The sequence below is a fragment of the Nestor notabilis genome, unplaced genomic scaffold, assembly GCF_000696875.1.
Source record: "Nestor notabilis isolate BGI_N333 unplaced genomic scaffold, ASM69687v1 scaffold3448, whole genome shotgun sequence".
In the NCBI taxonomy this organism is placed as follows: domain Eukaryota; kingdom Metazoa; phylum Chordata; class Aves; order Psittaciformes; family Psittacidae; genus Nestor; species Nestor notabilis.
The window spans coordinates 84,885-112,715 of record NW_009941354.1 but is presented as its reverse complement, the minus strand read 5'-3'; the positions used below and the strand labels follow the sequence as shown (position 1 = coordinate 112,715).

The window sequence follows — 27,831 nt, the reverse complement described above, 5'->3', positions numbered from 1 at the left end:
CTGAGCTAGAGAGCTGGTATAATCAACTAAAATGGACAATATCTTGCTATATATTTATCGTTGGGTTGTGGGATTTTAATAGTTCATTAAATTTACATTGCTATTTTGTGGATGATATAAAAAAATGACTGTGACCTGGCCAGCACAGGAGCTCTAACACAACTATGGGAGAATGAGTTGAAATCTAATCTGGCTCATTTGTTATCAAGGAAAGTCCTTGCTGTATTTTAAAGTGTTCAGTACTGAAGCTGAGGCAGAGACCAGAAAGGATATATCCAGATTTTCAAACCACATCTTGAGTTGGCAAAATTGCCTTCTGATGGAAAAAATATTTTTCTTTTAAACTAGTCAAAACTGACAAAGTGTGAAAGTGATAAAGCAGTAATAAATACAGAATTCACACTGCTGCTTAATTGTTTTTCAGTGTATACTTCAGTATATATCTCAGCATCTAATATACTTCAATGCATGTTACTGTAATAAATTTATTCTCTATATCATATTCCCCCAAAATTTTAAACTAAAGGAGTAGGCTTATGAATGGTAGGGAATTCAGAAAGGCTGTGAAAGGTGAAAAGATACCAGTGAAGTGAGAAGGTGATAAAAGGAAGCTTTTCAAATTTTCAAAGCAGGTACAACATCTGTAAGTGGCATAGAAATGTCTTGGGTATTTACAGTGGATGGTCTTAGAGCGAGGGAGGATTTGTTCATGGCTCCAGAGCTTTTACAACATTTTGATTACTGTTGCCTTCCCTTTTTGCTTTAGGGGAGGTATTTTTTGCAATTCATCCAGTGCTGCTGGTTGTTGTCAGTAAATGCGTTCCCTTTAACCTACCCACCTCTCTGACACTTAGGCATATTTGTTTCCAAGTTTTCTGGCTGAAACTGAGCTCACGTGGAAGAAGGTCCTTTGAGTTGTCTGTCCAGAGCCCTACTCATACCGTGGGGAGAGGATTTCTAATCTGTTTTGAAAAGAATGTGTATCCTTTGCTGACAGTTTGAGCCTTGGACTTTGCCCTTAGATGTCATGGTGATGCTGACATTACAGTGCTAGATACTGCAATGTTCTCACTCACCTCAGGCAGTTCCCAGCTTCCTGTGTCCTTTCACCATTCTCCTTGAATACATATTCCGCATTCCTATACTGAAAATCTTTTCTGTATTTAACCCATCCATGCCAGAAGGAAGAATGCCACTTGGACCAATTTTCAGAGAAAAATAGCATTTAGCAAGCCTGCAAACAGTTTACATTAAGTTGTCCATTTCAGTAGTTTCTATGAGAGTGGAAGCAGGAACCTAAGCAACTTCATTCTGACATGATGCTCATCAGCTCCTCTTGGTTACCGCACCTTGTAAATTACAGCTTAGAGGAGAAGGAAAAAATACATCACTGAATTGCCAGCACAATGTCTTTTTTTTATGCTTCTCTTCTTCCAAATAGCCCTGCTGTTCGGTAGTGACTCCTAAAAGTCTTTCAGGAGGTAGTAATGCATATTTGTATCATTTAAAGATGAGTGAATCCCACTCTTAAATCTTCAACTCTTTCTAAATTAAAGCTTGATAGCTTTTAAAGATGCTGTACAATACGTTTAAGTCAGGTTATATATAGATAGTCTAAGAGAATACGGTGCCCTCTACACTGTACCTACAATGATCCAAGCTATTCTTTGTAGTTATTTAGGATTTTATAACCTTTTTTCAGGATATGAGTGACACTGTGTGAAAACAAATTGTGTAAAGGCACTAGTGACAGGACATTTAAGTGAAGCATGGACATTGCAATTGAAGTACAGTGTGTTAGTCAAATGATATCTGCTGAGCTGATTACCAGTAACGCTTTAATTCTGTAGCCTGTGTTGTACAGGAAATCGTAGTAGAAAAATAAATGGCCTTTCTTGCCTGTAGTGTGGGAATATATAAATGTCCTGTGCCTTGGTATTCACTTCATCTTAGGTTCTGGAATGCCCAAGAGTTGTGTATGTGCTTTCATGGCACGTCTGTTTTCTTAAGCGCACGGCAGAGCAAGAGGAGCAGTGATAGCAGGGAAGGAACTGATTTTTCTGCTAGTTTGTGATTTTTGTGCTGTGGCTTTTTTTAACAGCTGATAGCTTTAGGATGAAAAGGCTTTCAAGGTTTTGTTAGCCTTAGCGTTTCTGTGTTTTTGTTAAATAAACAAAGTGTGCATACCTAGACCTTCATATAGCGGCTCTAAAAGTCCTGCAGTGTCAGGATGCCTGTCACTGCTGCCAAGACTATTGAGTGAAGGGGAGGACTGTCAACCTGACATGCAGAATTCTAGCTTGTCTCTCTGTCTGCTCCTCTCATACTCCAGCTGGATTGGTTTGTGAACCTAACATGTCATGTTTTTCATTTTCACAATCCATGCAAACCCTAAGTAATACTACATTCCCTCTTCAGATACCTTTAGTAGCCTTCTTTCAACACACCACAGCGCCAAACCTCTGCTCTATGAATACCTTTTCAATAGATCTACTCCATGCTAGGTTGATTTTATTTTCTTACTTCTGGGAAACAACCCACTTCCCTGTTGCTGTTGAATAAGGAGTAGGACTTTTCTTCAACATGCAATACTGTGGCAATCTTTATCAGAAAAAGCTGCAGTCACTGAGCACTTTATTTTCTGAGATAGGTCCTGTACTTCTCAATAGGTACACGTGTGTGAATAACAGCAGGATTTTTCTGACGTGCTGGCAATTCTATAAAGAAAAGAAGACACGCTCAGAATGTTATCGCATTATTTTAATTACAAGTCAGGTGGAACTCTGTGTTTCCTTCATTCTTACCTTTTAAACTGTAGAAAACGTCAAAGCCAAAACAAACAAGTTCATGTGTGGTGAGACATATATACCAAGAAATTATACAGTAGTTGTTCAGCTTTTTGAAGCCTAGGCTAGGCTAGTATTTAAGCTTAAGTCCCATTACTCACAAGAAAAACAACATACATGTGGATTCTGATCCTTTGCAAAGCTACCTTAACTTCACTGTGGTTCCAGGTTAATGTAGCAGATTTTCCCCGTGGCCTCTCTTGGGGTAGGGGGCATTTTTACTGCTGATTGTCTGGCAGGGAACTGGTGTTGGTGAGGTCTTTTTAGTAGTAGTATTTTCAAAGAATTTATCCACCCTTTTAAATCATAGTCATTGCCAGTCATACAAAAGCAGTTTGTTTCTACACTGGAATCAATAAAATGGAAAATGTATTATGGCTTAGCTGGGAACGCATGCTTTTTAGCTTTTGCTGTTTTGTCTTCTGTTTAAGGATATGTATTCCTACCATTTGTATTCTATTGGTTGCATGTTAGGTCTGTGTCGTCTATAAGCTGCACAGAAAATACATGCTGTCTACAGTACAAGAATAGTTTTTTTTGTTTCAGTGTTTGCTGCTAATACAATGTGTTACATTTATCCGTTCTGGCTTCTCAAGTATTTTCCTGGTGGTAATGAGAAAGATGGTATAATTCTTCACCAAAAGGTACAGAGCTTAATTTTCGTGCAAACCAATATTCAACAGAATCATAAAGCTCTAGCCTTGGTAATAAAAATAGAAGCTAATGCTATTAATATATCGTTGCAGGTACACAGAGCACGATTATGTGGCTCCTGGGTTAAGTAAAAACTTCATGTAATCACAGTAGCCGTAGACTTAAGCCCTATAAAGTTGGAAACTTCACCAGATGGCCATTGTCAAGGCAGCTTCTGAAGACTTTAGAGCTGCAATGTGTTAGGGCTCTAGGTATGGCTTAGTCAGTGGTAGCTCTTTAAAACAGAATTACTGAACATAACTGATTCATGTTATGGAAGTAATAATAATAATACTTTGCCCTCAGTGGCCTTTTATCTGAGGACCCGAAAGCTCTTAGTCAAGGCTTTTAAATACTCCCTTTCTGCTTACAGGAAATAAAGTTTCAGAGTCTTGGTAGAGGAAATTGAGCAGTAGCACTCCTACCCCTTGGCCTATTGCAAGCAATCAGGTACAGACAGCGTCCCAGTTGCTTGGAATGGGACCTTTACTTCAAGAGTACTTTTAGTCTTGAGTAGAGCAAGCCTGTGAGTGGAAGTGCTTGCACATTAAAATACTATGTGGCAGGAACGAGAACGACATATAACGGCCCTAATCTGAAAATTCCTTTATCCGCTCTGTAAACTGTGACAATTAGGGAAATGATGTTAAGATCTGGGGAAACTAAGGCTCAGATACACCACATGTAGCTGAGGAGCTTACATGTGATGTATCATAGGCTCTACATATTCAGGGCAGACAGTTAAGACGTGCAAAGACTGGCTTCTATTTTAGGGGGAACAGTTAGGTCCCTTTTAAAAGTACCACATGTTGGCCATGAATTTACTGAGGTTTAATACTCAGCCTCAAAACTCACATAATGGTATTTATCAGTAATGGGAGTAAATAACTGTATTTGACATTTGCTTCTGTATAGTCAGTAGTTATTTTTTTTTCTTACTTTTTTCCCCCCAAGTATTTTATTGTTGATTTTCAGCGTTCAGAGATCACACCTGAAAGTTTTCTCAGTGAATGTTTTTGTTTTATCTTTTAGATTGATGTGATTGTGACTTTGGGCGGACTTGGAGGACGCTTTGACCAAATAATGGCATCAGTGGAAACGCTTTTTCATGCAACAAAAATCACGCCTTTTCCAGTGATAGTTATCCAGGACTGCTCACTGATTTACCTGCTTCAACCTGTAAGTGTTATGAAAAGTTACTTCATAAAAAACCTGACCTTCCACCTATCCTGACCCTATAGGTCCTACACCATTAAAAGCTCATTTTCTTATTTCTATTCTCTAAGGTCAGAGCCTAAATATAGAATATTTGCAGGGAAGTGGACAACAAATGATGGGCTTTGCTTTCCTGCCTTGAAAAAGATTGTGTTTAATTTTTTCAAGATAGATTTGTTTAAAAGGGGAGGAACAAGAAATCTGAAAGGTATGAAGCCTCAGTTTGGGTAAATACAGGATTTTGATTATAAATGAAAAACAAACCCCAAAACTTTTAGATTAGATTCCAGTAAGTTTAAATTTAGCACACAGCCCTTTTCCATGTTGACTAACAATAAGGATGTCTGCAGTAAGACTAATAAAAGAAAGATATGAGGAAGATGTGAGGGAGTTCCTGACAAACACATCAGGCAGAGATCTTACGTGGTCCAAGTGGTGCAGTTCATTATGATGGGAATCCAGCTAGTGTCAACGAGGGAATTCATTTAAGATGTGTTATTTTTGTGGGTTTTCAGGTCTGTTATTCCATTTATTGATTCATAACACACACAAAAGATCTTGCTGGGCTTCTCCTTTTAAGATTTAAATTAAAGGCAAATCTAAGCATCAAAGAATCTTATCTAACTGATTCATTTGTTTGAAAGTATCTTTTCCTGATGTCAGGGTTTCTCGAAGCTTAACTAACTTTCCCATTTTATCTTGGAAAGGTTATTTCATGAAAACAAATAACATTCACTGATAAATTTGACAAAACCCTGCACCACACTTCATTGTAATTTGAGAAAAGCATTAATAAGGTTCTGTGAGATTATAGATATTAATCCGCAGGGGCAGATGCTGTATTAACAACTTCGAAGCACTGTGCAGGAAAGGTGGTAGACACAGGAGCTCATTTAGCAGCAAGACGAGGAATAGCTGTGATTATTGCTTGCACAGCTAAATGGATAGAGGCAGCAGAGTGAGGGGGAAGGAGGGCTTATGAATAACTGTGGTTGAAATCTGGAAGTGAGGAGTAACTCACTTGTGATTGATATGTGGGTGCAGAACTCCATTGACCACTGTAAATTAATTTTAGGATATTTTTAAGAAGATACTGAAAAAGTAAGATGGGGAATTCCCAATTTAGCTTCCAATTCATTTGGATTGGAAAGACTTACTTCTTTTCATTCATCTTTTCCGTAAGTGGCTTTATAATGCCATGCCTAAAGTTGCTTTTAGAAGAGTCTTCAAGGAATAATTCAACCCTTTGTGACTTGACAAAAAAAATCATGATTTGTGCATTGGAATAGAAATGGGAGGTTGCTAATTGTTTGGGCTTGCTGGAAACTTCTTTATATTCTGTTTTTGATAATGCTTTAATACTTTATTGTTGATGAGGAGAGTTCCCCAGGGTATTATTTTTCCCTGCCGTTCCTGGCTGGCAGTATGCATTGCTGGTAACCGACTTCTGTAACTTCATGCTCTTTTTAGTGGACAGAAATAAGGGGCAGATAGAGGGGGCAGGCTATTTAAACAATCTTAATGCCAACTTTGACACAAAATTGCTTTTCCTTTTGGTTTAAACTTGTCACTGTCAGCGTCTTCAGTCAACTGTCATGGTACCTCCAGATACTAACATTATTCCTGCATAGTTTAGATAAAAATCAAGTATATTATACACAGAAAGAAATGAGCATCCTAAGCTTGAAAGTACTCTTTGTATGGACATTGTAATATTTTTCTCTTACAAACAGCCACAATCATGATATTCTCTCTTTTTCCTCTCTCCCTTTTGTAATTTAAAATCAAGGTAGGAGGGAGCTGAACACGTTGGGAGACCCACTGACTTTTTGAAATGCAAGTCTGGAAGCTGTGCAACAAATGAAGCAAGGTTTTGAGATTCAAACCCTAATACAAATGCTGAAGTAAAGAGCATGTTGCTTTTACTCTAAAATGTAGATCTGAAACTTTTCTCTCTTGGGGAAAGAAGGATTTGATCTTCATGGGATTCCTTGGATGAAATATATGAGCAAAATATAACCATGTTTTTGCTTCAAAGTAACATTAGCCCTCCATTTTCTATAGTGAAAGACTAGTATTAGTTCTTTATCATGTGTGCCTAGGCAGAGGCTAAAATATTTGTACAGAGCAGATAAACTGGTAATCCCATGAAAGGCCTAGGAAGGATACAAAGGAGAATAACAACTCAAGCTGCTAAAGTTTTCGATACTAATGCAGAAACTAAGATGAGGACAAGTGTGAGTAGGTATCAAAGTACACCAAAAAATCTAATAAGCAATTGCTTTGAAAGAGAGCTATTTGACATTACTGCAGTGTTGATTTAGAGGGATACAGCAGAAGAAATAGATCAATTTTTAACACACTTTTAAAGGATCCATGTTGTTGTAGGAAACAGGCTTATAATAAGACTTGCTAAAAGTATTTGGGGTGATAGAGGAAGACAGCAAGGACAGTGCCTGATTTGGGATCCATTGCAGTCTACCAACCAAGGAGGACCAGGTATAGCAAGTCTTTTTTCATCAGCCACTACAGTTACCCAAGTACAGAATGTAAGGACATGTTGAGTACTGAGGCGTCTCTTGGAAAATAGACAGACAGACAGTGCAAGTTTTTGAAACATATTGATAAAAATGTTTTGGCATGGAAAGTGAAGAAAACTAGAAGGAAGTAAACTTCTGTATTCATTTCTGACCTGTAAAGGTGGGCTATGCTGAGAGGTGGAAAAGAGAAAAAAAGTTGAGAAGTATTACACCCCGTAAATAGTTGTCTCTGGAGAAATTGGGTCGTAGGCTGGGATCTAGATAGCTAAATCATTAGTGACTGACCATGAATCCCTAAAAATATGACATTGTCCTAGTTCTCCTTGTTTAATTGCCACATATACAGCATATAATTCAGCATACTGGCTACTTTTATCTTCTCCCATAGTGACTTGGAATTTATTCTGGGATGGTTTATAGCTACAGTATCCTGGGTTCAGCTGTAACAGTTATTTTACTCCTTCTTAGTAGCTGGGGCAGTGCTGTGCTTTTGACTTTAGCCTGAGAACAATGCTGATAACACACCAGTGTTCTTAGTTGTTGCTAAGTAATGTTTGCCTCGATCAAGGGCTTTTCAGTCTCATACTGTGCCAGTCAGGAGGGGCACGGGAAGCTGGGAAGAAGCAGAGATAGGACACCTGACCCAAACTGGCCAAAGGGGTATTCCATACCAACAGCACGTCATGTCCAGTATAGAAAATGGGGAATTTGCCTGGAAGGCGAAGATTGGTACTTGGGTCACGCTGTGTATCAGTTGGCAGACGGTGAGCAATTGTATCGTCTCCCCTTGTTATTTCCCTTATTATTATTATTATTATTATTAGTAGTAGTAGTAGTAGTAGCAGCAGCAGTAGTGGTTTTGTATTATACCTTAGTTACTGGACTGCTCTTATCTCAACTTGTGGGAGTTACATTCTTTCGATTCTCCTCCCCATCCCTCTGGGACTAGGGGGGGGACGAAAGAAGGGGAGAAGCGAGTGAGCGGGTGCATAGTTCAGAGTTACCGGCTGGGCTGAAACCATGACACACAGCTTTCCAAAAACATTTCCCACTAATATATTTAGCTGACCCATCAGTAAACCAGGCATGCTTTCTCTCTTCTTCTGTCAATTGGTCTAAGGGTTTCCCCATTTGACTGATGATTCTTGTTTGCTATCCAGGTGATCTGCATTTGCTGGTTCACTTGCAGGGGCTTTGGCAACTTTCTCATGAAGAGCTGCCATTCCCCCAATCCCTCCTTTAGTTCTATCTTGCATATACCATTTCGATTTAATTATGCTAGCTTCCTGAGCATGTCCTATCCTGTGTGTCTTGGGTGAACTGTTTACCCACTGCATTACTGGAATTTCAGGCCTTAGTGCCACATCATGCCCGGCTGTCATTTGTTCTGTTTCCACTAAGGCCCAGTAACACACCATTAGCTGCTTGTTGAAGGGTGTATACCTTTGTCCAGCTTCAGGTAATTTTTGGTTCCAAAATCCTACGGGCACTTTCTTCCTACCCTGCTTCTGCCACAGACTCCAGTTGGCATAATTATCATGTAGAGAGACATTCAATTCCACCTCTCCAGCCTGTACTGGCCAGAGGTCCAGAGCCTGCTGAATTGCTTGTTTAGCTGTTTTGAATGCTTCCTGCTGCTCATTTCCCCACTCAAATTCCTATTTCTTTCGCATTACTTTATATCATTATATGACGTATTTGCCCCAAATGAGGACGTGGTGTTGCCAAAAGCCAAACCAGCCAATCGCTGAGCTTCCACTTTACTTTGTGGGATAACAAAATCTAAAATCTTCTGCTTAGCTCTGGGCAATATTTCCCAATGATCACAGTGCCACTGAATTCCTAAAAATTTTACAGTTTGGGCAGCTTTTGTGTGGATTAATTTCCCAGCCTTTTCATATGCTGCATCACTAATTCTAGTTGTTCTTGTACTTCTTGCTCAGTTTCTCCCTGAATCATTATGTCATCAATATAATGTACCATTTGTAGTTTCTTTGGCAATGACAATTTGTTCAAGTGTTCTGCCACAGTTCGGTGGCAGAGGGTGGGACTGTGGAGCCACCCTTGAGGTAAGCAGGTAAACATATATATTGCCCACCTTGCCAAGTAAAAGTGAACTGATCCCAATGTTCCTCAGCAGTGGGTATTATAAAGAAAGTATTACCTTTATCAGTTGCTGCAAACCAAGTTCCCGGGTGCTGTTGTATTTTTTCAATTAAAGTAACTGTGTCAGGTGCCACAGCTGCTAGTCGTGGGGTGTACTTGTTAAGTTCCCTATAGTCCACTGTCATTCACCATGTCCCATCACTCTTCCTAACAGGCCATATAGGATTATTAAAGGCAGTAGATGTTGGTTTTAACACTCCAATATCTAATAATAGTCTGTGAAATCTCTTCATGTCCTCCTGGTATATGGTATTGTTTCATTGTGATTACCTTGGTGGCAGATGGGATTTGTATCGGAGGCATTTTAACTTTCCCAACTAGAACTGGCTGAGCTGAGACATACGTCCTAAGTATCCAAATTGATACTTACCGTCAGGTAAGCATAAAGTCAATCCTTTCAAAAAGTCAATTCCAATTACATATTCAGGGATAGGAACAATCATCACTGAATAGGTTTGTTTTGGCAGAGTGACAATTTTCATCTCAATTTTCGTCTGTACTGCTTCAATTTGTTTGCCACCTAATCCAGTCATCAAAACGTTTTGCCCTTTCAAATTTTTTAGGATTACCATAAATTAGAGAGACCTCTGCTCCAGTATCAATGAGGGCCTTAACCATTTGGCAGCATCTATTTTTCCAATAAATTTGAAGCTCTACATGAGGATGATGGTCTGTCCTCACCCGTCCTTGTGCTGGAGCTTGGCCTTCACCTCAGTCCATTTTTAATTCTCTCAATTGTTTTAACATTTTTACATCTGGCCAGAGATAAAGATCAGCGTATTGATCCCATCCCCTTTCATCCTCTGGAACCATGGACTTGCCAGTGGGGGGCCCTGTTAAGCGTACTGTTGCATTGAGGCTGGAAGGGGGGAGCAGAAGGTCAAATTACTTCATCCATCATGTCATCAACTTTGTCTGAGCTTGAACTGTTTACGCTTTTCACAGATTTATGCAACCCACGTTGCTTGTACAATCTCCATATTTCATTGGTGGGTATCCCCATCAGTCTTACCTCAGGCCATCCCATCTTCCATCAAGGCAGCAAACATATCTCTCCGAGAGAGTCGATTCTCTTTCACCTTGCCTCTCCAGTTACCACCTCTCATATTTTGTGTGGGGCTCCATTTCCCCAAATTTTCTAACTGCTGGAGTTTTTCTATGATTTGTCCTGTGGAGTTTCCAGTTTCATTTATCAATGAAGTCATCATAATGCCTTTATGTGCTGGTGGTGCAGTCCTAATAATCCTGTTCCAAATTGGAACTGATAGTGGAGCCTGCAGCATAGCATCTGCATCTCTGACAAAAACAGCAGTCTTCATCCCCTCCTTAGCACACTGAACACAATCCCATAAAGTATACTAATGTTGCTGTCCACCAGGCCATTCCCCTTCAGAGGGGTATTTTCTGTTGCAGCCTTCCACCACCACTGCTAATAAATGGGTCTCATCCTCGGTGCCTTGGAAGGCGTCATGAACTAATGAGTTAGAGCTTAACATTACTAATTTCTTAGCATCATCTGGATCCAGTTTAACTCCCAAAGCCCCTAAATCATGCAACCTGATGGCCCAAGAAAGCAAAGATTCTTCAGGCTTTTGTTTGAACCTGTCCAAAATGTCATTAATTTTGTTTGGCTTTGCTTCAAAAAACACCTCACCCTCTGAACTACTGTCCAAATCGATTGAATCTCACACATCTCCGTCCCATTTCTTAGGGTCCCAGTTCCTTCCTGCCTCTGCAATCACTGCATGCGCTTTTTGCTGGTTTGCTCAACCTCTTCGTTTTCTACATTTATATTGGGCAATCTGAACAGCTGCTTTTTCTGCTACTGTTTGATAAGTGTCCAATTTATCAGTTAGTAATAGATTTTGGCATGGTAACATAACTATTTTCCCCTGTAATTCACAAACTTGTTTTTCCAAATCCATCTTCTCCCTCTGTATTTGCTCTCCCCGGTGATGCTGCTTCCAGTATGCAGCCAGCAGAATCCACCACTGTCTCCCCAGGGCAATTAATTCCTTTTCCTACTGAAACTTTTTGCAAACATTTAACTACATGAGGAGGTTCTGCCTTCAGGAGTCCCAATTCTCACATAAACTGTAACACAACTATTCAGCAGCCATGTTACTATAAAGTAATTGTTCCTAGCCAGGGATATCCATCTCCACCATCTTAGGAACCTTTTCCTTTATCTTAAAAAATGCCATTTTGTTTCGTGTCCTGCCAACTATGCCAAATTGTTCTGCTGACAGACAGGGTATGCCACAAAATGACCGCACGCTAGCTGTATAATAGGCACAGTTTATTAAACAAGCACACTAATGTGAATTAGGTAAATATCTCTCTCTGTACAGTAAATAAGTACAATAAAGCAAATCAGAGATAAAGGTGTATAAGTAAAGTACCAAAGAAAGTTAGCAATGCATCAAATCGTTACTGCATAGAGAGATCAGTAAGAAGACATACATCACCAGTTACCACCGAAGCATCATCCAGGCTCACACTTCCAGCTGGGAGGCCCTGTTGCAGCCGATGCCAGGAGTCTCAGGTAGTTTGGAAAGTTCCTATGCAGTGTGTCCACCAGACCAGGCAGTTTCTCATGATCTCACCGTTGTCCACGCTGAGAGCATTGGCCAGGTGCCACGTATGAAGGTCACAGATCAGCTGCACACCTCTGTTTTCCTGTCTCTTTCCAACGAACGGTCACAATGAACATAAACATATATACTGTACCGAATACACTGTGACAAAAACATACTTTGTTATGCCTCTCAGTCATGAGAGGGAATCAACTCTCAGGTAGGTTCCCATCCATTACAAAGGGGGTAAGCAATGAGAACATAGTTGGTAACTACAGAATTTTTAAGATGTCAGTGAAAGATTTTCTGTCATCTGGATGGGAAAGAAAAACTAATGACATGCAGCCTAAATGTAATGCATCTTTTGCTTAGTCTTCATTAAAGCAAAATACTTCTTTTAACAGATAACCACCCCAGTTAAAATCGGTGCCAAACTCTGAAGACAGGAGTCAGAAATAGGGAGACTGTGTAAGAGTTCCAGGAGGTAATGCTTGGCCTGGAGCATTTTCTAATGTGATGATTGGAATTCAAGAAAAAAAGAAAAAAAAAAAGAAGAAGAAAAAGTCTCTCTGTTCTGAATAGCCATCTTTCTGTAGTTGGGGAGGGAGGAAAGCTTGAATTCTTAATAAGGAGTAATCACTCCTTATCTGCAGGATATTTTATGCAACAGTCTGTACATTTTATGCTTGGAATTTTGGTAATATCAATTATCATTAGAATATACCCTGGCTGAAGAGCATTAGGCCCTTAGAGTCATGTTTATCATGCTAGTCATGCTCAATATGAATGGCTTAAGGTTTCACATACATACTTTCTCATTTTCTGGTTGTGTGCTTCTCAGGAGTACAGAAACATTAGCTTCTGTACACTGAGCATAAATTATCTTTTATCTGTGAGTTTTATGGCAGTTTGTAATACAAGGTAATAGGATTTATAACCAAGAAATGAGAAGATGTCCAGGAGTTAATGAGGCCTGTCTTTTACATGTACTGAGCAGTTCAGTTTTCCCCACACAGGATTCCAGCCCTGGGATGTAGAAAAGAATTGCTACCTACACATGAAAATGTGTTACAGCAGCATATTTTTGTCAGTCTTTTGAGAGGGTGGGTGAATACTTCGATAACCCTTTTTCTTGCATACAGCTTTTCTTGTGTGAGTGCATGTCTGCCTTCCCTGTGAGAAATGATGAATAATTTAACATCATAGATAGTCCAGCAGCTTGAATACAAGCAGTAAGAATCAGGAGTCCTATCCCTTATTCTTGGCTCTTTAGTACCATTTCATGGAAGTAAATTGTATAGTCTTTTGCTCTCACAGTCTCCTAGCTTGTATATTGGATAAAACTCAGGTCTTTTTCTAAATGGGTACTGGGAGGCTCGTTTAGTTTTGTACAAAACACCATTACATCCTCAGCTCTGCACTGAGGTGGAACACCGGATCACATAGGTAATAGTAACAGTATTAATAAGGCCCTTAATTGACATAAATATTGCCATGCAGTAGGCTGTGCAGCTCATTAGTTAGTGTGGTCCCAAGAACAGTTTTAGTGGGAGCCAGCTATCATTCTCACAGACAGTGACTGGGCACAGGCCAGTAACTGCTTACTAAGAGTTTGAAGGGTACCACCTTGTCCTGGGGACAAGAGAGAACATCCATATGCGTGTGAGCAGTGCTATGCTAGTTGGCTTGAGGTCCAGAGAGTATTACCTGAGCTGTTTTACAGATGCAGACAGAGTGACTAGGCATGGAGATCTGCTCCTAGGTGGGGACACTGCAATAGGTATAACCGAGGGAAGGACAAGACTGGAAGCTCTACTGTTGCTTCAGTTCTCTGTGCCAGTTTTACTTGGTTTGCTTTGTGTCCACAGCTGTAAAATTTAATGGGTATTTCATAGAATCACAGGGAATTTCGTAGAATCAATTAAGTTGGAAAAGACCTTTAAGATTATCAAGTCCAACCCTTTGAGTTTTCTTCCGGTAGCCAGTTCCTTGAATTTTGCAGTGGCTTTAAGAATGAGTTATGAAATTAGTTCTGTACCACCTCATATGTGTAAGAAGCAAATCTGGCTTGCACTGGTACTCAGTGGAGAAAATCCTTAGTGAGTGTGCCTCTTGGAGGAGATAACTTTGCAGTTTTGAAAATTTGGTATAATCTTTAATGTCTCCTTTTCCTATGTTATTAGTGTATTTTGTGGGTAGATTCAGGTGCAAAAAATCCAGGGTGCCAAGGAAGGAGTTTAACCATGTATTTAATATTTAACCAAAATATATAAACATATAGTTAGTACTTAAAATATTGATTGTCCTAAATTGTCGTTCCTGTTTGGTATCTGCTCTCAAAGAGCACTGTTGGAACTTAATCTAGTTGTCAAAGTGAGCAAACCTCTGTGCCTCGAGCTCCTTGTAGGTCACTTGAATGAGCGTCTGTGGAATTTACAAATACACAGCTTCTTGTTCTTCGATAAATACATCTTTTTGTGACTTTTTCTCTGAGAAAGCCAGCTCTTCAGCTGGACAGAACACTGCCAATGTCAAAAATACTAGTGGTGGAAAAGATTTACTCAAGCCCCTCTCTGGGAGCCTGACTCCTTCACAGAAACCCTTACAGAAAGGGGATTCAGCAGTACATTTAAATAGCTTCTCAGCAAGTAAGTTGCTATGTCGGTAGTTTAGTTGCCTTAGTTTCCTTCTTTGGTAAGAAACTTGGAGGATTTGGTTACAGCTCAGCTTCTGTTCTTAAAATCAGACTGTTAAGAGTTACAGCCTGTGTTTTTCTTCTTTCCCGGGAGAATCCAGCTGGGCTAGTGATCATTCTCATCATGTGTTTTTGTGCTGGACCTCTAAATGTGACCTTCAAAAAGCTTCCAGGTCCAAGTGACTCAGGTTTATTTCCTGGTGATCTGTGGCTGTGAAGTAGTGTTGCTTCATGTTTACCACAGGATTTTTGTGTTTTACTGGATATCAGTGATCCAAATTTAATGAATTTTTGTCAATTTACGAAATTGACAATTTGGGGAAGATTTACTGGCTATCTTGCTTCTCACTTTTACAAAAGGAAAATTTTAGTGGGGTTTTTCTCTTAGCAGCTCAATGCTTTATAACTTGGTTCTAGTCCAGCATTAGCAAATGTGAAGTATGAAATATACAAAGATTATATGGTATATTAGAAATAATACTTAGCTTTTGAAACACATCCTTTTAAGCAGCTCATTTACTATCAGTTAAAAGTGCAGCCTGCATCAGTTTGATAAAATATTTGGAATTATGTGGATTGCTCATGAACTTCTTTGCAGAGGATAACATCTAATAGTTATGGATTACTTTTGTGTATTGAAGACATATGCAGAATACTTTTTTATAGGTCTTATCCTACAGCTTTGCTTAGACAAACGGTACAACAAATTCAGAAGTCAATTTGTTAGCTTGCAGGTAAACCACTTAAAAAACCCCCACAACTTACCTTTCAGAGAGGAAAAGAAAATACCAAACCATCATTGCCAAGTGAAGAGGAATAGTCTTTACTAAATGAGATTTTCATCTGCTCGTAATTCTTAAGAAACAAGTAATAGTCTATAGTAGGATATGTTAATCACACAGCTGTTTTTAAATGCATATCTTAGTGATTGTCTGCAAGAGAAGATAATGTCAGGAGTCTAATTGGATTACTTACCTATTTGTGTATTCTGGAGTCATCCAGTGTGATTCTGAACCAGTAGCTGTTGTTTGGTAAGTTTTAATGGTTCTGCTCTCAAAATTTTTCAGTCTTTGTCCAGATTTTTGCTTAGTTACTGCAGCAGCTGATGGAATATCATCTAGTGGAAACTTGACCCTAAGTAAAGCTCTTCCAATGAGGTTCCTACTCTCTGTTGTTGCCCCTAGCTGTTGTAATATCATCTTGTTAATATGGTAATATCTGTTTTGCTGATTCTTAGAAACCACAAGAAGTTTTCTATTACAAAGGTAATTTTCTTAGAGCTGGTTTTTTTCCCCAAACTATTAATTACTTGTGTTTCCTTTGAAGCCTTAATCCTTCTTTTCATCCCAACCCTTCACAAACTTCTTTCTACAGTGCTCTGATACTTTATGGTTTTATGTGCAATAATTTTCTGTACTGTAAAACAACTTTTCTGCTGCACAAGTTGCCTTCTGTACATTAAATGATCAGCAAAACAGGTAATTGTCTTTGACATTTGCTTATCGGTAGGAGCTGATGTTTAAACTGAGAACAGTAGGAAGCTGGTAAAACTTCCTTCTGTTTTGGTGGTAGTGGTGTGCTGAGGAAGACCACAACAATGAATAGCGTGTATTCATTAGATCTTTCTTCTGTAACTAAACAGGACAAAGCTCGAGTGTGCGTGCATGGGTGTATTCGTTCTAGTTTGGTTTGGGGTTTTTTCCAGGTAGGACTTGGATCCTATATGGGGACTTTGTAACAAGCAAAGGAATTCCCCATTTTTTTGTGACTAGATTAAAAAAAAGCGTTTTAAAGGACTGTTAATGTGGGTTCCAAATTTGGTCAGGATGAAATACTTGATACATAATTTAATAAGCTTGCTGCAAGGTGCCATTTTTTTGTACTTTAAAAATTATTCATATGCTTGTCTGTATGAAGGTCTCACACTGGTACTTTACAGGTTGGTTTTGTAGTATTTCTATGAATATTACTGTGGTTTAAAATATTTGTCTACTACCTACTACTTTGAGAGTGTAATACAGTGTTTTGAAGTTTCAAGGTTAACCATAGAATCATAAAATGGTTTGGGTTGGAAAGGACCTTAAGATCACCTAGTTCCAACCCCCCTGCTATGGCCAGGGATGCCTCACACTAGACCGTGTTGCCCAAGGCTCTGTCCAGCCTGGCCTTGAACACTGCCAGGGATGAAGCATTTACCACTTCTTTGGGAAACCTGTTTCAGCATCTCACCACTGTCATAAGGGACTAAAGACACTTAGAGGGATAATATATGAACACTTTCTGTGAATTGCCTGATCAGAGCTCATTTCCCTTTCTAGTTTAGTCACCATACAGCAAGATCTATTCTTCTTTTTCTAGTCTTGTTTCTTCTTTCCTTTTTTCTTTTCCCTCTGGATTTTTCTTGGATCCCATCAATTGTCTTTTCTTGGTACATTGTGATATCTTAATCTTTTAGTTGGGTTTTGTAAAAAATACTCATGTTTTAACTTCAGCAGCCACTGTTGCCCTGAAGATTTTCCCCAGGATTCAACTCCTCCCACCAGTTGCAATTCTATGCTACGAAGCATTAATTCATCAATGCCCTTTTGTCATTCTGGCTTCATCTATTCTTCTTGGGTCTTGCAGTATTTCCTCTTGATTTTGTAGTACCAATGACTAAAGTGGCCTGACAGTAGTAGAAACTGTGGGGATGATGTCTACTGCAGCATGTCTATGCATCACCTTTAAATTATTGCTGACTTAGAACTCTTTTTTCAGCTTTATTTTGTTAGCCCACAAGTCCTAGGATTCTGTGCTGCCCACTAAGTGACACTGTCTCACTGGAGTCATGCTTGAAAAGAATTTCACTGAAAGTTCATAGTAAGTGCTTTCTCTTTGAGAGTTAAATGGATTTCAGTGATGGTTTGGGGGTACAGGATTTTTTCACTCCCTCCCTGGTATTACAGAAAGTTCTGTAGGGAAGCTAACAGGTATCAGAAGTCTGTAACCTGTGACAGAGCCTCCTCTGGAAAGAAAATGAATGGGAAGTATGTTATTGCATACGATTAAAAATATAGCAGGGAAAATCAGTATTATTGTTCCTAGACTCAATATAAGTGACAGCAAAAATAGAAGTGATAGTAGGTGAGAAATTATTATCTAATACACCCTCCGCCCACCCACCCCCCAAATCAGAATGCTGAATACTTAATGGTTGACCAAGCCTGAAGGGTTTATAGATTCCTTTAGAGAGGAAAACTTAAAAATAGTCCTTTCTGCTCACATCTAAGTACTGGCATTAGTTGAAGTTGCAGAAGGTAAGCATCCGTATCCTGGCCTTAGTTATATTTGAAAATACATTATCTCTTAAACTCCATCCCTTTATGTAATTCCTGAGGCTTTTCCAGTCCCTTACTGGATCACTGTTAATTCTATATCTGCCAGGGCATTTACGCTTATTGTTAGAAAAGGATCAATGCAGAAGAATGATAATATTTAGTAGTATCTGAGGTTCTAGGGAGACAAAGTTTAGCTAGAACTATTCAGCTTTGCGGTGGGAACTGCTTTACTTCGCTATCTGAAACTTCTTCCTGTTGGCAACAACTGGTTACTTTACTTCAGCACTCTGCTGTAGGAGAACACCCAAGAGGAGACAGTGATCAGTGATTGAGTTCTTCAGTGTCCTTAAAGACTATCATGTGTCTCTCACATCAGCTGAGTTAAAAATACCTGCTGACTGGGCCTAATGACCCTCATGGGACCACAGGCTTCCTGCTTCTAGTCCTAAAAACAAGATATTTGGAATGAATGTGTTCCTGTTAAAAGCAAGAAAAAGGGTCTGGAAGCTTGTGACTTGGCAGCAGAAGAAAGGCTCCTTCTCCATCCTCAGATCTAAATTTACAGGATTGTTACAGTGTCCTAGTAGCCAATGAAAGGGAACAAGCTCCTTCTGGAAGAACCGTCTGAGCAATAGCAGCAGGTGGAGCAGCAGGTGACAGTGACTGGAGATGTCCTCCTGCAGGAGATGAAGGTGCTCATCTGCTGACCAGACATGCTTTCACAGAAGTTGTATAGCTTGGCAAGGCCTGCATCCAGGATGGTGTGGAGAGACTGCTGAGGCATGTCTGGCCCTTGGACCTCTCACTGCTCATCTATATGGACACCAGTGACACTGCCAAGGGAAATAGAAGTAAATCAAGACAGACTACAGAGCTCTTTAGGCAAAGGCGAGCCTACAGGCAACCATAGGTAATGTTTTCCTCAGTCCTGCAGATGAGAGGGAAGTGCTAAGGTAGTTGCAGATACAACCTGTGAGTTAACGGCAGGCTGTGTAGCTGGGAATAATGGGGAGGAGGGGGACAGTTGAAACAGAGCTCACTATGTTGATTTTATATTCCTAACTGTATTCCTAAATAAAGCAAACATAAAACTCTTAAAAGTTGCCAACAGACAACCTTTTGTAGACATTGTATTTCCAACTCTCCTTCATTTCCAGCTTTTTTAACTTGAAGCCTGGCAGTTGCACGAGTCATTTTGAACCATGGTTTGCAAACAGTTAGTGTTAGTTCCAGACCCAGCCATGGAGTCTGTTTCACATTTTATTTACTGTATTTGGAGATCTAGGCATCACTTTTGTGTATGCCATAAGAAATCACAGCTATCCAAAGGTGGTTTAGCAGTCGGAGAAGTTTTACTAGTGTGAAAGTGTGTACTTTTTGGCTAGTAATGTTACCAGTACAGAATAAATTCAAGCATATTGCAAAGCAGATTAATGAAATCTAAGCATGTGCTTAAGCACTTCATTGAATTGTGGGTTTGCAGATGTAAATGTAGTATCTCACCTGGTGGATAATTCCAAGTTAAGATGTCTCTGCATTTTCCCATCCACATGACAGCCAGTGATGCTTCATAGGGAGTATCTGCATTTCTGTGGCACCAACAGCTGTTTCTGAATAGTTAATTTTCATTAAAAGTTCCCATCCATTGTTAATTGAATTATGGTCTTCAATTTCAGCAGTGTCAGGTACCTGAGGGAGAGGAAGGAGCTACACCCAGAGGGGAATCCTTTATTCTGATGAAAGAATAAATTATCAGACTGAATAATAATTAGCTGGCAGAATTCTCTACTGGTAACCACAGTGTTGGCAATGAAATGTGCCCTTGCATTATGAGTCTTGAGGTCTTCCTACCTCAGGGCAACTTAAAGATTTTTAGATACATGCATCTAAAAGCTGCATTGCAGCTCCTTAGGCTCTTAATAATGAGGTCACCTTGTTCAGTCCTTTCTCAGCTATTGCATTCTTTTTGGGGCAGGAAAAAGAGGAAGCCTCTCTGGTGAAAAAGGTACATTTTTCTGCTCTTTGTAACCAGCAGCAGTTTTTCCTCAACTAGCGGAGGTACTCCAGAGTGAAGAGAGAGCAGCTGAAGATCTGAAATTAGTCTTCTGTGGCAACGATGCCACAGGCTGCGAGTCTCATTAGCTGTGAGCTTGGTGAATTTCTTTAAGGAGTGGCTGCCTGTTTCATTTATGTTAGAGGAATCTAGGAACTGGGAATAAAATTGATAAGGTATTCACTGTACCCTGGGGATCAGCTGAAACTTTAAAGCAATTAAATGAGCACCAAGGGAAGGAGGACTCAGTATGCCTCTGAGGGGCCAGTATGTCTCCGTACGAAGTCCCAGACCCTTCTGTCCATTCAGGATTGAGTGAGAGTTATTTCCATGTGTTGCAGGTATGTAAGCTCCTGAATGCAGCTTAAACCCACCCATGCTCACTGGTTCTTGAAATCCTATGAGAAATGTGGAGAGTCTGGTATATTCCTGTTGTGTGAGATTGATGGCCCCAAGCAAGAACTTGAGCAGCAGCCTGAGTTATCATAAACAAATCCAGCTACTCCCTTGTGTCAGATGATGTATGCCACAAATGAAAGTGTACTGCAGGACCCGTGCAGTTAAAGGAAGTAGCTCATCTTTCTGATTACACATATTTAATCACAACTGAATTAGTAATGCTATTCAGCCTGTCTGGTCTTTCATGTGCCTGCCTTACAGATCTCCTTTCTTACCTGTTCACAAGCAATCCATCAATGATGCTGCAGAAGTATAGGAGAACATGTAATCTCTGTCGAATGAATGGCAACACCCTTCATGAATGACTCTTTTTTTCATTCTCTTCTGTACTTAAACCTAGTCCCATATTACTGTACTAAATGCATTCTGTGCCTCCTTAGGGAAGTATTATGAAGCTGTTGTTTTAGAAAACAAGTTTTCCAGCTATAGTCTAGGAAGTTTGTAAGTGCTTCCAGCATGGAAGCATATTGAACTGTCAAACATACTCCTAGAAGTCTCTTCAGGAGATAAAATACTTAAACATTCTTTTCTTCTTATTCCAAGTCACCTGGGAGAATGAATCAATTTTAGCTGTTTAGTATGGTCTGTTAAAAGGTGCTAACTGGTCAAAAGTAACTGTCAGCACTATGGTGAGCTGCCTAACACTGGAAATACAATTCAGATGCACAGCTGAGGTGTACTCCTAATTTATGCTCTTTGGTGGCGAGTACAGCAATGTTCACAAGCATCAGCCCAAGACATAGTCTTCAGATAACAAAGCAAATGTATTGCTCATTTCTGCAGCACTTGGAAACTCATGCATAACGGTGTTCAAATCTCTCATCTTCAAAGACGGCAAGAGCTCGTGTTTGTGAGACAGGCTGAGACGTTCCCTTTGGTTCAGTGAAACCTACACCCTGCTGGGATCTCCTCCTGGAAGCCCAGAGGCATCTCCTGCCAAGAGCCTGCATCTCATTGCTCCCATGCAAACTTCACCTTCAGCTGGGAGAGCGAGAACGAGACCTTCTCCTTGAAATTTGGCAGTGTTTCTCTATGGGACTTAGGAAATGCAGGATGATTTTAAGGCCATTGTTTTATAATTGGATTTTTTTCCCCATCTGAGGGATAAAAATCCAGTGGTGAGTCAGGTAGAGCTTACCTGATGATGTTCTCTCTTCACTGATTGTTTTGGTAATTCCTACTTCATAGTCACCTTGAAAAGGGGAAAATGTTGGTGAAGTAAATCTGAAAATAAGCCTAGTATTTACACATGCTTGATACTGGTCTGTGCAGTTTCTTCCTAGGGTATGGTAATGCGGTGCCACGATTTCTTTCCTTCAGGTTACAGACCTAAAATCAGACTGTTAGGGCTATGTGTATTCTCAGTATTTTTTATCATGAGGGACACCTGACATACAAAGTCTGTGATGGAAATAGTTATTTTTAGAAGAATCCATAGGATGAGGATTAGTAACTTACGTTTTCATAACTTAGCTTCTCATATAGGCTCTGATCTTTTATTAGTGAATCTCAGGCTACATCTCATGTCACAGTCTTTAGCTAGATTTCAAGGTATATTATTCTTACAGTGAGAGAGAGATAAAGGGATGAGGAAGTGAAATTATTTGCCCAGGTACCCAGGGAGTCGATGCATTGTTGGAAATTGAATCCAATTTTCCAGCTTTCTATCTCCAGGGATCTGTCAGATGGGACCTTTTGTCCCACTTCTTGGTGCTTGTGACTTGATTAGGAGTGACCTTTAGAGATGCTGAAGGTTTGCACTGAAAACTCTTAATCCTCTCAGAAAAATGACAAAACCTCACTTTTTTATAGTGGTCAAAAAATCATTCTAATTTCCTTAGGAGAAGTTGTGAAGAAGGCAGATATGTAGAAATTAGTTCATCTCAGTTCGTAAGAAACATGAGGGAAAAAATCTCACATCTGAATCTTAAGAATGTCATGGGTTAGATTGTGCAAATATGCATCTATATGACAGTTGATTATTTCTAATGAAGATATCTAGGAACAAAAAGAGTGTGGCAGACAATTATTAGAACTAATAATTTCTACATTGTTGCATCTTTTAGCTTCCTGCCCCTGTGCATGAGCAGTGAGTGGTGCCATCCAATCAAACACTTTTGATCTCATCAGAATATTACAAGTTCTATTTGGATTGTCATAACAAAAAGCAGTTCACAGGAGATGTTGGAGGATGGGTGTTTGTTCACTCCTGCTTTTTTTAATGTGTGAGAGATGTGTAAGTTAAAAATGCAGAAGGAAGAAACATGATAGCTATCACAGTCTGTCATAGGCAACTGAGCAAAAGAAAATCCTAGGATATCACATACCAGCACTTAACAGCAAGGTTAGTTCTCTTTCTGTGGGGTTCCTTGGAAATTCGCGTATCACATCTCAGTCCAGTGAGCTCTCATGAACACAGCCTACTCAAGCATAGCAGTATGTTGCTGCTACTTTAGTATGTAGTCAGATAAACCTTTGTGGTTGAATGGACAGGCACATTTTCCCCCTTTCTCTTCCAAACTAATCGCTAGCTTCAGATGTTGTATAAATCCCTAAGCAAGTAATTGATTCTGTCCTTTCTCAGAAATGCTTCTGACCTATGTTTTTAGAGAGGCCAGATTTCTTGAAATTAGTTTTAAAATACAGAATGTGAATGCTCATGCACCACAGTTGTATAGAACCAGCATACACTTATTTCTTCTCTCCCCCCCACCCCCCCCAATTAATATACTTCAAAAGTATGTGTCAGAGAATTTGAAGTTTGATTGTATAGGCTTTCACCATGAACACTTGTATGCATGCTTTTCTCTATTCACCTCCCTAGTCCCAGTCAGCTCAGTGGAAATACTTACTTGAGTCATACAGAATAATCTGGGCTTTTTATTGCAAACTATGGATAAAAGGAGCAGGACTTTCTCATATGTAGGCTTAGCACAAAGGGTTCTCTGGAGACCAGGCACTGTGGCAAGTACACAGCTGGCGTGGTAGGTGGAGACAGGGTCAGCTGAGGAGACAGCCTCAGGAAGACTTGGAAGGGAAGCAGAAGCAGAGGGAGGTATGCTGGTAGGATGAGCATTTTTCCTACCTGAGCCCTGGTTCTGCAGGACAAAGCAGTGAGTTTGCCAAATCAGACACAAAATCTTCCATTTTTAAGGACAGAGGAGGTCATGTAAGCCACATCGGTCTGTTCAAAATGGGCTATAATTGGCACCAGCCAGACCCTTAATATTCATTACCCGTGTTTTGAGTGGCACTCAGAAAGTCTGACTTCTTTTCTCCATCCTAAGAAATATTCAAAGAGAATAAATAGAATTCCTTCCAATCTGTTCCTTACAATTGAGTGGCCTTGGTCAAAATAAGTGAGGGCCAAAGCAAGCCAGACTAAAAGATACAGCTTCTCTGAAGTAATTTCATCTCTGAGTAGCTGACATGATACTGGTGAAGAAGTATCACTTAAACATGATATACCATGTAATACATAATGAGGATAGTTTGTTTTAAAGATTGTAGGTCAGTGTAACTATAAATATATCACAATGACAAAATGAATCATGTATGAAAAAATGAGATTCTCTGACTGTAGGATCTTTCCCATTCTGAAACTCCTCAGATTTGTTTCTGCTGTGTGGGTGTGTTCTTAATACCTGGAGACAATTACATAGTTCTAGACAGTGTGAGCCAATAAAGATCATTTTGCTCAGTTTCATTATAGACTCATAATATGTTCTCAAAAATGGAACATGATTTTTGAAGAGGAAGTTATTATCCATGGTGTTATAAGTGTTATGCTCCCAGGAATATGATGGAGGGATGGAAAGAATATACTCGTAAGTCATTTGGGGACAGTGTTTTTGTGCCACTTTCTTATTGTTACAGAGGAGAAAAAGCAATATAATGATATCTGTTGCAAATTACTTGAAGGCTACTCCGTTTGAACTGATTGATGTTTCTGCTGATTAAAAAGGGTGTTTTCATTATATGACATTAAGACAAATTAGACAAAAGCTGAGTGAGTGAAAATACAGCTTTCATCTAGACAGAAGTGCAAAGAGGAGTCTGTTCTTGTAAGCTGTAAGGTAACGGAGCTAAAACACTCTCCAAGTCTTCTCCAAATGTCTACCTGCATGTGTTTTTTAAAAGGAAAAATGAATCTAACTTTGGTTTTACAACAGGAATATCCCGAAGACATCTGTCCTAGAAATACATGCACAACTTCAGAATTGTGTGTGCTGCCATTTACTTCGGTATAAAAAGATTTAGTTGTGCGTCTAAGATGTCGCTTGGACTAACAGACATGTTTTATGCATCAGCATGAAAGTGCATGTGTTTATGAGCAAGCTATTTGGAAAGAGGAAAGAGAATATGTAGCACTGTTTGAACTCTTGTGTTCATGTGGATCAGAAATCTTACACTTCCCTAAGACACTGGTGTAATTGTGCTGCCCAGAACAACACAGTTCTCTGCAAGGGACAGGACTCAATCTGCAGGAGTTAACTTTTACAAAGGCTACCTGAACCCTCCTGCCACACATGGTTCCTGACCACTCTTTGGTTCAATTTACTGTATTAGGAATGCTGCAAATCATCGAATCATAGAATAGTTAGGGTTGGAAAGGACCTTAAGATCATCTAGTTCCAGCCCCCCTGCCATGAGCTCCTATATTTCTGTATGTCTGAGTCATGAATGGCGAAAATGAGATTACTGCATTTCTTGAGAACGGATGAAGTTTGACTCCTTATTTCCTGATTAATTTTTTGATGGGTAGGAACATTCATAAGAGGACTTTGCGTAGCCTTGAAATCCATATGCTTACTGCAGTATGAATAGCTAAATTCAGACGTAGTTTAACTGAAGTTGCTCTCAGGATGTTCTGCATGATGTAGAGGACAAGTAGAAAAATACTCAGAGGATAAAGAAAGTAAAAATAGAATGGGGAATGAACAGAAAAAGAAAAAAAAAGAAGAAGAAATGAAGGCAGGAAAGAGAGAATAGAGGTGTGGGAAATCTACGCTCTGTGTATAAAGTATATGCCTGGTGGAAGTTGCCAGCAGTGCTTGGGAGTTTGGGATGCTTTCTCATATGGTACTTTGATGTACCTCTGGTCTATGAGGTATGGGAAAGGGAGCATCCCTACTTAAGAAAAGTCTTTACTGTCAGACTTTGCCTGTTCTCTGAAGCATCTTGGACCTAAAATATCAGAACCATTGAGCATCTTTACACTATGGTTAGTAAAAAAAGCTTCAAAGTAAAAGCTTTTTTACTGGACCTACTGATGTCAGTGACTTAGGAGTGCTTAAATGAAATTTTACTATTCTGGAAGCAAACTAAAAGCATTAACTTCTGTTTTGTGCTTGCTCTGCCTAAAGCAGATTTTTACGGTTTAGTTAGGTTGTCTTGAAAACAGACTTTTATAAGTAAATACTCATGGCTGATTAACCATCCTGAGATAAAACTGTTATCAGATGTTGGAAACGTGTGGTGCACAAGGAAGAAAGTATGCATATGTTGATTTGAAAGCTAATTTCTACTTTTCAGTGCGTCTGCAATGGTTAGTAAAACTCAGGAACCTGCAGATGTACTTCCAAGGACCTGAGCTTGGGGAAATCAGGTCTTTTAATTTACTTGGTTCTAGTGTTTGGGAGCAAAAAAACCATGACATGGTGAAATGGTTTCCTAACTTGTGCACTGTAAAGGAAAGAAATGTCTTAATCAAAGCAGATCCTTCAAGCCCAAGACTATTTTTAGCAGGCGTAAGTGGAACAGACGTCACCTGAAGAAATGTCACCTGAAGAAACGTGGAGAAAAACCTGTAAGTGAATCTACAGAAAATATTTTTATGAGTTCTTTTACAGTACCCATCAATAAAATACCAATATACTGCTGCCTGGTTACTTGTCACTATAAGAAAAAACAATTGGATTTTGGAAATTGATTTTCTTAGAAAGGAGTGCAGAAATCTTAGTTTCAGATAAGTATTGCACACATTAATTTGGCTTTTCTCATTCATTCTTATTTCAAGCATAATTGGTACAGCAGTATACAGCCTGTAATTAATGCAGTGGGCTCGGTTGAATAACTTTGTAACTGACAAGAGATGGTGCTTTTTGACCTTCATTTTAATATTGCAAGATCAGTCAAAATGAAACAACTTCGGCAAAAGAATGAATAAAAGATGGTTTGGAAGATGTCCTTTTTCAATAAAATAACAACTTTCTGTTTGATGATCCATTAGTCATTGATAGCTGGTCTCATTTTTGGTGAGAAAAGCAAGTAATTCTTTGTGACCTTTTATTTCTGCTCAACTTAAAAGACAATCTGATTCTTTTTTATAATTATTTCTATCTTCTGCTTTAGAAATACCACATCTCAGGAAGATGTAAGAGTTCCAACTGCAAATTTCTGTCCCTCCTCCTCCCCCTTCTATATATCCCAATTTTGTGAGCCTTCATTGTTTTTACTTAGGAGTAACATAAAAGCAGAGACACCTAGGGGATGATGAGGACTGGGGCTTCCTGGGCACTGGGAGACTGGGGGGTGGAGGGGGCCTGGCAGCCCAACCCATCCCACCACCCAAGCCAGGTGACAGCCCTGAGCCTTGGGCACCTCCCTGGGGATGGAGGTAGGACAAGACATAGGCCCAGGAGGGCAGGGTCATGGGGACCTGGTGACCATCAGACAGGGGCTGACAGCAGGATATGGGCTCCTGGGCAGCAGGCAGGGTGGGGGAACCTCAGGGGGGCTGGGTAGGAACAGTGAGGGCTTGGAGGACCCTAGGACCCCAACAGGGTGATAGGAAGGGGATTTGGTGTTCAAAATCAGTGATGTGTTTATCAGTGAGTTCACCTGAGAGGGAGTTCCAGGTGCTTTTAGTTACTGCAGGAGTCAGGCCCTCCCCTCTGCATACACAGCTTTTCCATAAGGATCCCCACACTACAGTCTGTTTGTTAGAGCTCTGTAGTGGTGAAATTATGACAGGCTCCTTCACTCAGCCGTCCTGGGCACTGGAGAACAGGCGAGGTGTTGCACGAGAGGCAGGCATAATACACAAAAGCTTCATGGCTGCTGGTGAGAAATGTTGCATTGCCTTGACAACAAGTACGTTTTAAGTCTGTTGATTGACATTTTACTTGCTTGCCTTGCTTATAGTTTTATGAAACCTGATGCTTTTTAGACGATGGAAAGAGATTTCCTGAGGATTGTGAGCCCTGGGTCAAAAGAGTTATTTACATGAGGGAGAAAAACGGTGCAGACCATGCGCTGTGTGGGAGCCT

At 39.8% G+C, this 27,831-nt stretch overlaps 1 protein-coding gene across 1 annotated transcript in view; it reads left to right on the top strand.

Annotated features, from left to right (window-relative positions):
• Positions 1 to 4,571: 4,571 nt before the first annotated feature.
• Positions 4,572 to 27,831, top strand: part of TPK1 (thiamin pyrophosphokinase 1) — a gene marked incomplete at its 5' end in the record, with an annotated part of 103,612 nt that continues 80,352 nt past the window's right edge. The window contains one exon of the mRNA XM_010020829.1: positions 4,572 to 4,718. Within this exon, the coding sequence (XP_010019131.1) occupies positions 4,572 to 4,718 (147 nt within the window). The remainder of the gene's footprint in view (positions 4,719 to 27,831) is intronic.